This window comes from Epargyreus clarus, unplaced genomic scaffold (genome assembly GCF_041222505.1).
Source record: "Epargyreus clarus isolate Ecla_fem2 unplaced genomic scaffold, WU_Ecla_fem_2.2 ptg000016l, whole genome shotgun sequence".
NCBI classification, from domain to species: domain Eukaryota; kingdom Metazoa; phylum Arthropoda; class Insecta; order Lepidoptera; family Hesperiidae; genus Epargyreus; species Epargyreus clarus.
The window spans coordinates 6,910,805-6,924,101 of NW_027332224.1; the positions used below are offsets into that span (position 1 = coordinate 6,910,805).

General features: G+C 37.5%; 1 protein-coding gene across 4 annotated transcripts; it reads left to right on the top strand.

The window, feature by feature from the left end:
* The first annotated feature begins 1,145 nt into the window (after nucleotides 1-1,145).
* On the top strand, nucleotides 1,146-12,797 carry LOC140748796 (ras-related protein Rab-31). Of its 4 annotated transcripts, XM_073081697.1 has the most exons (6): nucleotides 1,146-1,349; nucleotides 6,727-6,854; nucleotides 8,355-8,497; nucleotides 9,395-9,539; nucleotides 11,309-11,429; nucleotides 12,420-12,797. In XM_073081697.1, exons 1-6 carry the CDS (start codon nucleotides 1,307-1,309, stop codon nucleotides 12,524-12,526), a joined length of 687 nt encoding a protein of 228 aa, XP_072937798.1. In that variant the 5' UTR covers nucleotides 1,146-1,306; the 3' UTR covers nucleotides 12,527-12,797. The 4 variants fall into 4 exon arrangements, with proteins under 4 accessions (XP_072937798.1, XP_072937795.1, XP_072937794.1 ...); XM_073081694.1 differs by lacking the exons at nucleotides 1,146-1,349; nucleotides 6,727-6,854 and adding an exon at nucleotides 6,917-7,021; XM_073081693.1 differs by lacking the exons at nucleotides 1,146-1,349; nucleotides 6,727-6,854 and adding an exon at nucleotides 7,445-7,539.
* The last annotated feature ends 500 nt before the right edge of the window (nucleotides 12,798-13,297 follow it).

The following is a 13,297-nucleotide window of genomic DNA, read 5'->3' on the forward strand; positions in this document are numbered from 1 at the left end:
ATAAACGAAATGGCGTATTTAATAGCTCATTTATGGGAAAATAACTTGATTTTATGAAGACGCTTAGTTACAGTGATTGATTTTAGATCAGTCGTTAAGTTTAATGCTATAAAGATCGATTAATGACTTATTCAAACTATTGCTTGGTTATATGAGATCATATCGAGATTTGCTGCTATTTTTAATTCCTTCGTGAGATACTACGGAGTTTAGTACGTGATATTCTAATTATATTATAATAATTAATATTTTTTAACATTAAAAAAATGTTAAGGGTGAAAAACCCTTATAATTTAGAGGTATGAAAAATAGAGAATAGCAGATTCTCAGACCCAATGAATATGCATATAAAATTTGGTGAAAATCGGTAAAGCCGTTTCGGAGGAGTACGGTAACTAACATTGTGATACGAGAATTTTATATATAAGATTTATATATATTAAAATTATGAAGACTTTGGCTACAATATTATATTATAACTACTTGTTTTTAATCATTAATGAGTAGCAGACGAGCATGCAGCCTCTCTGCTCCTGATCGTAAGGCCCATTGACATCTGTATTTAACGACAGATTGAATTATATACTCATATCTGGGGTCGGCCACATACGCCGCTACCCCTGAGGCCTAAGCTAGAATACGCCGGAAAAGTATGTCTCCCTTACAACGAATACGGCAGTGCGTAACATAAATGATATTAAGAAATAAAAAGCCTGGTAAAATAAAAATACACGTGGCGATGGTGCCGCCAGAGTATAACCACAGAGGGTTTTACCACATATTGATTTTTTTTATTCTTTTATTAGTCTATAGTCCCTAAATTCCCTAGTAATCTTCTTGTTCTATATCTATGGTAAAGCTTACACCATCTGTTGGTAGTAACTGTTAACAATTAAATGTTTTGCTGCGTATCCTCAATACCGAGTAATATTTATACATCCATAGATGTCACTGTCATTAAATTAATACCATCTATTGAGCATTGCATGAATCGTTATAAATGTCAGTTTACATTAACTTTAGTAGTACTAGAAACGGTAACAGATGGCGCTAGTAAGTCAATAAAAGAGAAGTATAATACGACAGATTGAAAATGTGTCTACTACTAGAAACTGTCATTCAACTTTTATGTAATTTCAAATTACCGTATAATACATCATATAGTCATTTTTGCGCTATGAGGGAGGACGTCGATGTCGGTTTTAAAACAAAAACAATAAACATTCCCTAATTTATTTAAAGTATTTGTCGTGAAACGATGTAAATTATGTGTGTGTTTATGTGAAATTAAATTGTGCTGTGAAACATGAAGGTAATAGAGGCGAAAATCGTGGTATTAGGCTCCCAAGGTAAGGAAGTTTTTAACAAACCAGTATTTCACTCAATATTCGCTGTACATTAAATAATAGGTATTGGGTCACTAGTGATTATAAGAAACTAGTTTGTAACGATATACTTATAATAATTAGGTGCATTGATTCACTTTTAAAAAGAAAAGTTATAACTTAACAAAGTTATTTTCTAAAAAAACATAATTATAACTTAAGGAAACAAAGTTATTTATAAAAATAAATATTTATCTATTGTTTCTATTGTACTTTTAGTTTCGTAATGCTATAAATGGAAATTAGATGTATTATTTTTAAGCACTATTAATAGCTTACTGATTTTATATTATAATAAGTGGTCTTAACTTTGTCAAGGAAATTTCAACTTCACTTGCTGGAGCCTCAGGTTTAAATAGAAATTAGAAAAGGGATTCTTAGGCGGTAGTAGATTAGTTGCCTGGTCAGTTATTAACCAACTGACCGGCAAGTATATTTTATTTATCCTGGACTAGCTGTGCCCCGAGGTTTCACCCGCGTTAAAAAGTATTTTTATACTTATAAAAGGTGATTTTTTATGGTATTTTTTTTTGTACCGAACCTTCCTTATTTTTCTAAAATAAAAGTAGGGAAAGTCGGTCCTTACATCATCAACTAACTGACGGTGTAAGCCCTATCAAAATTGGTCTAGCTGTTTTGGAGATTAGCCATAACAAGCAGACAGGCAGACAATAATTTTACAAATAGTTTTTCCTTATAAGTACCATAATATACACATTCATAATTATGTATTATGTAAAAAGCTGTTTTCTTTATAACATGTTGTAGCCGACAAACATGCAGTGCACCTGATGGTAAGTGGCTACTGCCACCCATAGACATATGATCAAGCCCAGATAAGATTAGATCCCTACTTGAGTTTGGCCTGTATGTATTGCTACCCCTGAGCACTAAGCTGGAACACCTCGGAAAAGTATAAGTATGTCTCCCTTACCACACCCTTCAAACGAGATGCAGCAATACTTAACACTGCTGTTATAAGGCAGAAATTATGTTATTTAGACACATAGATTAGTAAAGATTAATCACTCCTAACAAGAAAATGTAACCAGTTTTGACAATTGAAATTTCACTGTCATCTATTTTCGTGTTTGAAAAATATTAAAAAAATATATTTTTTAGATTATACGAATGAAATGATATTTCTCCCCACTTATTTTTCAATTTCCTGTTTTTGCACCTCTTTACTGCGCATGTTGACATTGTTCGTTCGTTGTTGTTTAGTGAGATATCTATACTTATCTATGTTTAGACATTACAGACAGACATTCTATTTATTTATTTGTATAGATTATACTATAATAATTGAATTATAATGACTCATAACTGTTATCTCAAATTTATAATAATACATATGCTAATGACACATTTATTAAAATAAAATGAAATGAACAGTTATTTGTCATTAAATTATTATTGAAAATGTTTTATCCGGTTTCAGCTTACTATTTTATTATTGTTATATATAATTATTGTATTATTTAATAACCATTTAGGCTTATAAAATAGCTTAATCTGACACTGTAATTTATTTACTATTAACATAGATTACTAAAGATTACTCACTCCTAACAAGAAAATGTACCCAGTTTTGAGAATTGAAAATATTGAAATAGTTGCGTAAAAAAGTTTTGCCACGTCTCCGTGCTAAAATGTCCCTAAAATATTTGAAATAATTATTTATTTATTACGTAAATTACGCAGCATTAGTTATTTATTCGTAAATTTTCTCTAAAAACGTTTTTATTTGTCAAGAATTCAAAAAAAGAACTTACTAAAATAAGCCGTTTGTGGCTTCATTCAATTTCAAGGCGGCGAAGTATCTTTACTAATCTATGACTATTAAATACATATATATATATTTTACCATAAAAACAGACAGAGTTATTTCTGTCTGTTTTTATGGTAAAATCGGAACCCTATTACTAAGCCTCCGCTGTCTGTCTGTCACAGGGCTCTATCTCCTGAACTGTAATAGATAGACACTTGAAATTGGTACAGAGTATGTGTAACAATAGCCGCTTTAATAACAAATACTAAAAATAAACAAACTTGAAAAAAAATCTGTCATCATACAAGAAACAGCAGTTTTTTAGAACTTTTCCCTTTATTTCAATTTACAGTTTAATATCTGTAATAGGTAGTCTATTTCTACCTAATAACAGCAGTGTTAGGCGCTGCTGTGTTCCGGTTTGAAGGGTGTGGCAAGGGAGACAGACTTTAACGAGGCGTTCCAGCTTAGTCCTCAGGGGTAGCGGCGCATCTGTGGCCGACCTCAGGTAGGAATATCTAATCCTATCTGGGGTTGATTACAGATGTCCATGGGCCGCGGTATCACTTGCTATTTACCATCAGGTGGACTGCATGCTCGTCTGCTACTCCTATATTATAAAAAAAGGTAGATAGTTCACATCTTTACAATGCATTTATTTCTATGACTGCTATAATAAAAAATACTACATGAGAATTTTACTCGCACTTGGCAATTTTTTTTTTGACATTACAAAAAGACACATTTTTTTACATAGATATTTTCGAAATCTGACTTTGATCTCAAAATTTAAACAAGCAGAGTCGCGCGCATTCATTAGTATAGCTATAATGTTTCACTTTGCAAGTCTGCTGTAGCGTGACGCGTAACCAAGGTTACACATCTGATAGGATCGATTGTAGGGTTCCCCGTGTCGCATTTGAAGGCCAAGGGACCTCCCCTACTGTCAGCTTTAGGTACCAGTGTTCAGTGGCGTCGGAGGCCCGGTACGGAAAATTGCTTGGATGTTTCTAGTGTAAATAAATATAGTTCAAAAAACTAAATTATATTTATTTTATTAATTTTTACTATTTGTTGTTATAGCGACCATCATTATGCATCGTCTGTAAAAAAATCAAGTGTCTATCTATAACGGTTTTAAGAGATTAAGCCCTGTGACTCACGAACAGACAGCGGAGGGTTTCGTTTTACCCTTTGAGTACGGAATCCTACAATTTGTACAGAATGATTTCATTCTACAAGATGGGATTATAGAAATGTTTCAGTACATTTGAGTTACAGGGAGATAACATTATTATTTTTCAAAACTAAAAATCAATCCAGTAACTTTGCGTAAACTTTCTCTAAGGCGCTTTCTCTCGCCTCGAAAATCGTTAATCTTGAGGATGTTGATAAGGACAATAGTACAAAATTATTAAAATCGTGTATTGTCATCGGTTTTTGATAGTTCTTCAAAATTTCGAATTAAACTGAACGTTCATAGATAGAAATCGGGTTCAAAGATTCCGTTACTTGTTACTTACATACATACATACAACCCAAGCTAATAAAAGCGTTTTAAAAAGTGATTTGATTTGACAAAATTTCAAATGTGTCGTAGACTTATTCGCCAACAAATACGTACGGTTCTGGTAAACATTTTTTTCGCTGATTCATATAAATTTCACAGATTGACCTTTTTAGCAACGGTATTTAGGGGCCCCACAGGATCGGAGGGGGCCCCCGGCCCGAGAGTTTGCGAGCTCAAAATCGACAAAAGTAAAGGCAAAAGTCGTCAGAACCAAACAATCTATGAGTGTCAACGAAAAAAAAAGGTCACCTAATCACAGGCAAATAATTATATGACACATTTGTCATTATTTTTTATAACATAAGAGTAGCAGACGAGCATGCAGTCCACCTGATGGTAAGTGGCTACTGCCGCCCATGGACATCTGAAATCAACCAAATAGGATTAGATATTCCTACCTGAGGTCGGCCACAGATGCGCCGCTACCCCTGAGGACCAAGCTGGAACGCCTCGCAAAAGTCTGTCTCCCTTACCACACCCTTCAAACCGGAACACAGCAGCGCTTAACACTGCTGCTATTAGGTAGAAATAGGTGTGGCGGTGGTGCCGCCGGAGTCGAACCACAGACGGTTCTACCACCTTTATAAAATCAAATAAATTTTTAACACCTTTGGGGGCCTCCATATAACTTTCCGCCCCGGGCCTGCGACGATCTAAGTCAGCCACTGGAACTCCCATACTAATTTTGACTTATTTGTCCCTTAATGCTTATAGAAGTATAAACCAACGATTACAAAAATACAAAGCCAACTTATCTTTTAATCTGATGTCATTCAGCAATAGATTTATCTAAATCTCAGGATTATAAGGTATATTGAATAATATTGATAAAGGAATGTTATTGATAACATCGGAATTCTTGTTGATATGTAAGATTGCGACCCATGTGGCGATTTTGTGTGATTGGAGTGCCAAATAAGCGGCATTGATACACTGCTAAATCCAGGTTCGATTTCCCGAAAGTCCCGTTGAAAGTGGTTTAACCGTTTTAAAAAGTCCGTACGAATTAACAAATGAAAAAGTTAAAAATCACATGTTATGTTATAAATAAATAAAACTGTTTTTTAGGGTTTTTTAGGGTTCAAAGGGTAAAAACTGAACTCAATTACTAATCCGTTGTTTGTCCGCTATAACAACAAATACTAAAAGTAAAAAAAATAAAAGGGGGTCCCTATACAAGAAATCAGGTTCAATTTTCACAATGCACGTACTTCTATCGCTCCTAAATAATAAAATTAACGAGTTCTATTATAAACTAATAAATATAATTGGGTGATACGGAACCTTTTTTTTCCCGTGTGACTCCTACTTAGCCTCAGCCAATTATCATTTAAACAATATGTACAATATCCTAAACCTTTATTCGGTGACCCATGTCCAGCAGTAGGACAATAAGTTAATGAGGAGGAGGAGGAAACAGGAGTAGGAGTCTGTTAATTACGCGAGGTGGTTTTGGGTTGTTGGTCGAGCCAAATCGCAACTTATCGTTTCGGCAAATAACACATGTTTTTCTGCAAGAAACAAAACTAAAATGACGAAAATATAAGATTAATAAAGCAGTTTGTTCATTAAAATATATTTTCATTGTACCTAATTGTCGCCTACTCAACTGTTATAGCAATCTTAACTGTTATTAAATAAAAAAATAAGTCAGTATTATTTTCTTTTTAGAATCAATCCAAGGGATTTTCATTACAAAGAATCTTAAAAATATTACGTGTTATTTCTAGTCTAGAAGAGGGGGGAGGGGGGGGGGGGGCGGAAACTCGTTAAAAACGTCCACCTGCACCTGGCACATGCTGAGTTATGTCCCTTTTCGTGGTCGTTGCAACACATTTTTGTTTTTTTTTTCTTTTGTTTTATGTTATTTTTACTTTATTGTCTCTTTCTATTATAGTATTTCATTTGTGTTGCAATTATCCGAATAAATGTTTCTTTCTTTCTTTCTTTCAAAAAAAAACTCACGTAATTAATGGATGCCCCCTTATATTTTTCCCCAGGCGTGGGCAAAACTAGCCTAGTGGTCCGTTACATCGGCAAGATGTTCTCGAAGCACATCTCACCCACCATCGGCGCTTCCTTCTTCACTTGCAACATATCTGCTGAGGGCGCGAGAGTTAAGCTGCAGGTGAGTTTGACTCGACTGCACTGGTATTGTCCGCGCCAAACTTCTAGTCCGCTCTGAAGTTGGGGCGTTATACCTGCAAGATGTTCTCCAAACACATCCCACTCACCATCGGCGCCTCCTTCTTCACCTGCAATATATCTGCCGAGGACGCGAGAGTTAAGCTGCAGGTGAGTTTGAACTTCGTAGCTCAACTGCACTGGTACTGTCCGCGCCAAACTTCTAGTCCGCTCTGAAGGTGGTGCGTTACATCGGCAAGATGTTCTCGAAACACATCTCACCCACCATCGGCGCTTCCTTCTTCACCTGCAACATATCTGCTGAGGACGCGAGAGTCAAACTGCAGGTGAGTTTGACTCGATGCACTGGTATTGTCCGCGCCAAACTTCTAGTCCGCTCTGCAGGTAGTGCGTTACATCGGCAAGATGTTCTCCAAACACATCCCACTCACCATGGGCGCCTCCTCCGTCAATTGCAACATACCTGCCGAGGACGCGAGAGATAAACTGCAGGTGAGTTTGAACTTCGTAGCGCAACTGCACTGGTATTGTCCGCGCCAAACTTCTAGTCCGCTCTGAAGGTGGAGCGCTACATCGGCAAGATGTTCTCGAAACACATCCCACTCACCATCGGCGCCTCCTTCTTCACCTGCAATATATCTGCTGAGGACGCGAGAGTCAAACTGCAGGTGAGTTTGAACTTCGTAGCGCAACTGCACTGATACTGTCCGCGCCAAACTTCTAGTCCGCTCTGAAGTTGTTGCGGGCAGGTTTAGTTAGCATATACTCCGTAACGTATGTGCACACTAACTACGCTATGTCCCCGCGGGTGAGAGCGGGCAGCGGAGGGTGCCGGGGGAGTCTTTGCCCCGTTAATATCTACAATTTTCTGTTGCGACGATCTTATTTCTATATTCGGAGCGGACTAGCATTTTGGCGCGGACTATACAGTTGTATTTGAACTGTATGATTATCATGACAAACTAGCACGCAGCCGTAAGTAAGGCTAGGTTTTCGTCCACAGATGCGCCGCTATACCTGAGGTCTAAGCTGGACCGCCTCGGAAAAGTATGTCTCCCTTACCACACCCTTCAAACCAGAACACAGAAGCGCTTGACACTGCTGTAATAGACATAAAATAACAAAGGGTTCGACTCCGGCGGCACTATCGCTACATCTATTTCTGTTATAACAGCAGTGTTAACCGCTGCTGCGTTCTGGTGTGAAAGATGTGGTAAGGGAGACACTTTTCCGCGACATCCAGCGTAATCGTCAGAATTAGCGAAATCGAATCCTATCTGGGGTTGATTACAGATATCTATAGGCAGCAGTAGCCTTAACATCTGACGGACTGCATGCTCGTCTACTACTCCTGTAATACAGGAGTAGTAGTTGGAATTTATAATAATAAATTCCAATTCAGAGACTAAACCTTTTTTAGAGCAACCCCCTTTCCTCCCCTCCATCCATGTATGACGATATTTGTATTAAATCTCTCCTCCAGGTGTGGGACACAGCTGGTCAGGAGCGCTTCAGGTCTATGGCCCCCATGTACTACAGGAACGCTAATGCGGCCCTTTTGGTATTCGACATCACCAGCGGGGCGTCCTTCGCGTCCATCAAGGGCTGGGTGAAGGAACTGCAGAGGTGAGAAGAGATTTATTTGAAGAGGGAAATCCCTCCATGCCTAATAATTCCATCTTAAAATTATTTTCTTCCCTAATAATATTAATGCAACTTTATTTACAATATATATTGATTTAATGGCAGTGCCGGATATATTGCCGCTGTATACTTTGCCGCCAGTCGGCTATGGAAAATTTGCCGCCCCTACCGACCGACAATTCGATACCGTTTAGAACAGTCCAGATTTAACGACGTTAGTTACTTTGTTATCTGCAGCCTGCCTGCTTGCCTACCCGCCTTGGAAAAAAGGTCTAAGATAAATTTGCATTAAAATCTGCCGCCCTAGGCTCCTGGGTCAGCCCATTGATAAATAAAAAAAAAGTTTTATTGATTAAAGTACAATTATATACAAAACAAGGTGCAAGGGCCCCTGTACTGGGTTGGTAGCCCGTAATACTGGTGCCCCGCTCATCACCAGGACAAAAATTTAATCAAATATACACCTGTTCTAAGAATTATGACTACCTAAATTAAAAGCGTGTCCAACTCATATTAGCGCGTGTGTATGTCTGTGTGTGTGTGTGTGTGTGTATGTATGAGTGTATGATAGTGTGTCTTAGTGTTTGTGAGTGAAAGAGTGTGTGTGATCCGAATTTAAATGGGCAATGGTTGGGATTAATTTTGGATTCCATATTCAATAAGAAATGTAGTGATAGCCTAGTGGTTAAATCTCGCAATTGGGGGAACAAATCCCAAGCACCCACTGTTTGTTTAAATACAAGAATAAATATGTATAAATAACGTAACATTTTTTAATGACTTATTATATTTATATCTATGTATGTAATTGGATCAAATACAAATCGATCGCTCAAAAACTCAATTCCAAAAATGAATTCCATTCCATTCCAATTCCAGCAACGTACCAGAGCCGATGGTGCTCTCGCTGGTCGGTAACAAGTGTGATCTAGAAGCGTCCAGAGCGGTCACGTACAATGAAGCGGTGCAGTACGCCGCCGCTATCGGCGCCGCGTACTGTGAGACATCGGCTTTGCATGATCATGTGAGTTATCTTATCATTACGATCTTGGTAAATATATATATATACATATATATATACGCGACGAATAGATAACCTCTCTTCCTTTGGGAAGTCTGTTAAAAAGGGCATAACGGGATTAAAGAATCATGGAGTTTTAAGTAATAAAAATACGTTGAATCCACATTCTAGCGGACTAAGGAAGGGGTAGCCTGCCCCGGGGCCCCCGATACTGTGGGGCCCCAAACACAATTTCTAAAAAAAAAAGTTCGTTAAAACCAAAATATGTGAGAAATGTGTATAAACCACGGAAAAAAGGGCTCCAGAATCATAAGTATTTGTCGGCGAATAAGTCTATGACACATTTGTAATTGTGTGTCTTTTTTGTATAGGAGTAGCAGATGAGCTTACAGTCCACCTGATGGTAAAACTACTGCCGCCCATGGACATCTGTAATCAATTGACGACTAATCGCCTCGTAAAAGTATGTCTCCCTTACCACACCCTTCAAACCAGATGTAATGGCCTATGCCCCTCTCGCATCGAGAGGAGAACCTGCCCAGCAGTGGGACAGTAATAGGTTCACAACACAGAGACTTAAATCTTACAATCGTATGAGAATTGATTTTTGTTATAAATCAAGTTCTTAAGCTTATTTCTTCGTATAGACTAAAAAACAATTAAATTATGTGCAAAAAAAAGGTGGGAATTGTCCTAATCTTGTAATCAGAAGATTCTGAAACGTATTTTTAAAATTCATTCTCACAATAATGATGATTCATTGATTTTATTGTCAGAATTTTACTAAAATGCACATCTTATATATAAAATTCTCGTGTACACAATGTTAGTTACCGTACTCCTCCGAAACGGCTTTACCGATTTTCACCAAATTTTATATGCAGTAGGCCTGAGAATCGGCTAGTATCTATTTTTCATACCCCTAAGTGATAAGGGTTGTTCACCCTTAACTTTTTTTTATTTATATGGCAACACAACGTTTGCTGGATCAGGTAGTAAAGTACAATATAAATATGAATGTTTGTCTGTATGTCCTTTATAGAATGTTGTACGTAAAATTTTCGACAGATGGCGCCACTGTCATTCCAATGAAGGTAGAATTTTTCAGTTACATGTATGTTTTTAAAAACGCGGCCAATCCCGGATACTACTAGTAAAGTATAAAATAGCATTTTTTAACAAATTTTTAATTAAGCGCGAAAACGCGAGTGACGTCACGCTTCGACATACCATAGAAAGTTCAAGTAGGTAATACGGTGACACAAAGAAATGACGTCATTTTTCCTTATTTTAGACAACATGGCCGACTGCAGTATTTTATACTTTCATTTTATTTAAAATATAGTAAATCGTAAAGTTTATATTAAAACTGGGTCTTTCTTTTGTGGCGATTTGCCGCTTCTCGTCAAGAGATGGCGCCACGAGTATTCTGAATCACGCTATCGAAGTTTTCTAAACATGTTGCATATATACAGGAAGACACCTGACAGATACCATATTTTCTAATTGGCAAAAAAAAGTTACAGGTCCTGGTAAAGATTTCTATTACTCAAAATAACTTTTTTTATTCAGTACAAAAGTTATTCAAAAACGAAATAGGATGATTAATTTTGTGCCACCCTATACAAGCTCCGAATTAAGACTATGGGAGCACGGCCGCTCCCCGGACATAATCATCTACCCACAGAGAGATCTCCCAAACTTTCAACATATTGTTTTTACATAAACCATTTATTCTTTGATTTTTAATACCGTCATTATGTCACTTCCAGGGTATTGACCAGGTGTTCCTGAGCACGGCGACAGCGCTGCTGAAGCTGTCAGCTACCACCCTGGTGTCCTCCATGCGCTCCTACGACTCCAATGACGGTGACCACGAGAGGTTGCCGATAGGTCAGTCTCCACTTAATTGACCGTGCAGTATTATAACATAGTGACGGACGAGCATGCAGTTCACTTGATGATAAGGTGCTACTGCCGCCCATGGATATTTGTAATGAACCCCAGATAAGGTTAGATTTCTGAATTTAGTCATAGATGTATTATTATCCCCGAGGAACACCATGTATGTTTTATAAAAAAAATTGTGAGCCGTCACAGGACGCCTGGCAGATGTGAAACATCGACATTATTTTGTAAAAGTAATATGCAGAAAAGAACATATTGTGATAGGAACTAAATATGTCATAATGATAAAATAAAGTATTACGATTTTTTTCCAGATAACGATGACTATTTATTGAATAAACATTTATTTTCATTAAATACAAAAATTTACGAATTTATTTCAAATCGTGACTACTTAATTCGCACAGTCAATTGCGCATGGCGACGCGTCGCCACACCGTACACACTACTGCATATAGACTGTATATATATACCACCGTATAGCGTGGCGACGCATGCCGTGCGTCGCCACGCTAGAAATCGGTTTTACGTGCGGCTATAGATGTTTCACATCAAAAAAATCAATTTATTCTTTAACATATATATTTTGTAATATATTACAACACTGTACTTATATATTAGGCATGTTATGTTAGATATAAGGCTAAGCGCGCACTACGAATAAACGCAAGCGCAATAGAAATAGCTGAATACGGAAAATCGCATACGAACTCGCATTGCGGTTGGCTTTTGATTTAATTTGATGTTAACTATGGGACACAAAAAACGCTTTTAAACAAGCCGCAAACGAAATGTAACATATTGCGTTTTTTTTTTTAAATCAGTCACTAAAAATGTCACTAATGCTTGCATTTGTTTAGAAAGCAATTTTTTTTTTCAGTTTAAGCCTTGCGGTTAAACGCGTGCGTTTAATCGTAGTGCGTGCTAAGCCTTAGTTGTGACTAGGAACATACATAATGTTTGCCTATCTTCCAGGCACGCCAACAGAAGAAGCGGCGACACACACGGGCAAGGTGGAGCTGCCCGCCTGGAGCATCGACAGCGTGGCGCACGGAGACGTACAGAAGAACATGTGCTGTTAGTGGCCACCCATACGACACAAGGGTGGGTTGACGAAGTGAGTGGTGGAACTATAGGGTGGTGTACGAAATGACGGGGCCCCCGGTCTGAAGAGGGCCTGAAAAGTGACCATATAAATGTCTGAAATGTGTATATTGTTTATATGTAGGTGCATGAAAAAATGTCGCCTGGACTAAACAAACACGAAAGGACGTATTCGTTAGCCAAAAATGTTTATATATTATAACAGAGCGGACTAGAAGTTTGGCGCGGACTAAAAAAGTTATCTTAGGGCCCAATATATTTAGTTGGATAACGATGTAAACAGCGTGTCTAATATGAGCTCCGACTTCACAAATATGTACTAAACCAACATTAATTTCAATTATTTTTTACTTTGTAGTGACATAGAAGTCGGTTGTATTTTTTGTTACAAAAATTTTTTTCACCCTTTTTAGTGATGACATACTAACATTTATATTAATACAATATAAAATTGCAAAAACGTGATCATGAATGAAGGTAAGGTCTGAATTTACATTTATTGGAACCCCCGCTCGCAGGGCGCTCCCGCGCCCTGCTCGCTTAGTTTTATATTATCTTATATGTTCCAACCTAACCTAACTAAATAGTCAATGATGAACTGACTTTGCAATTCCATTCGAACCTACACCAAATATCTTCAAACACAACTCAATTATTCCCATCGGTTGAGGAGTTACATATTTTGTCTCCAGAACCCACTCTGATCCTCATCATATTTAAATGGGACCAACTTGTAGCAATTGTCCACA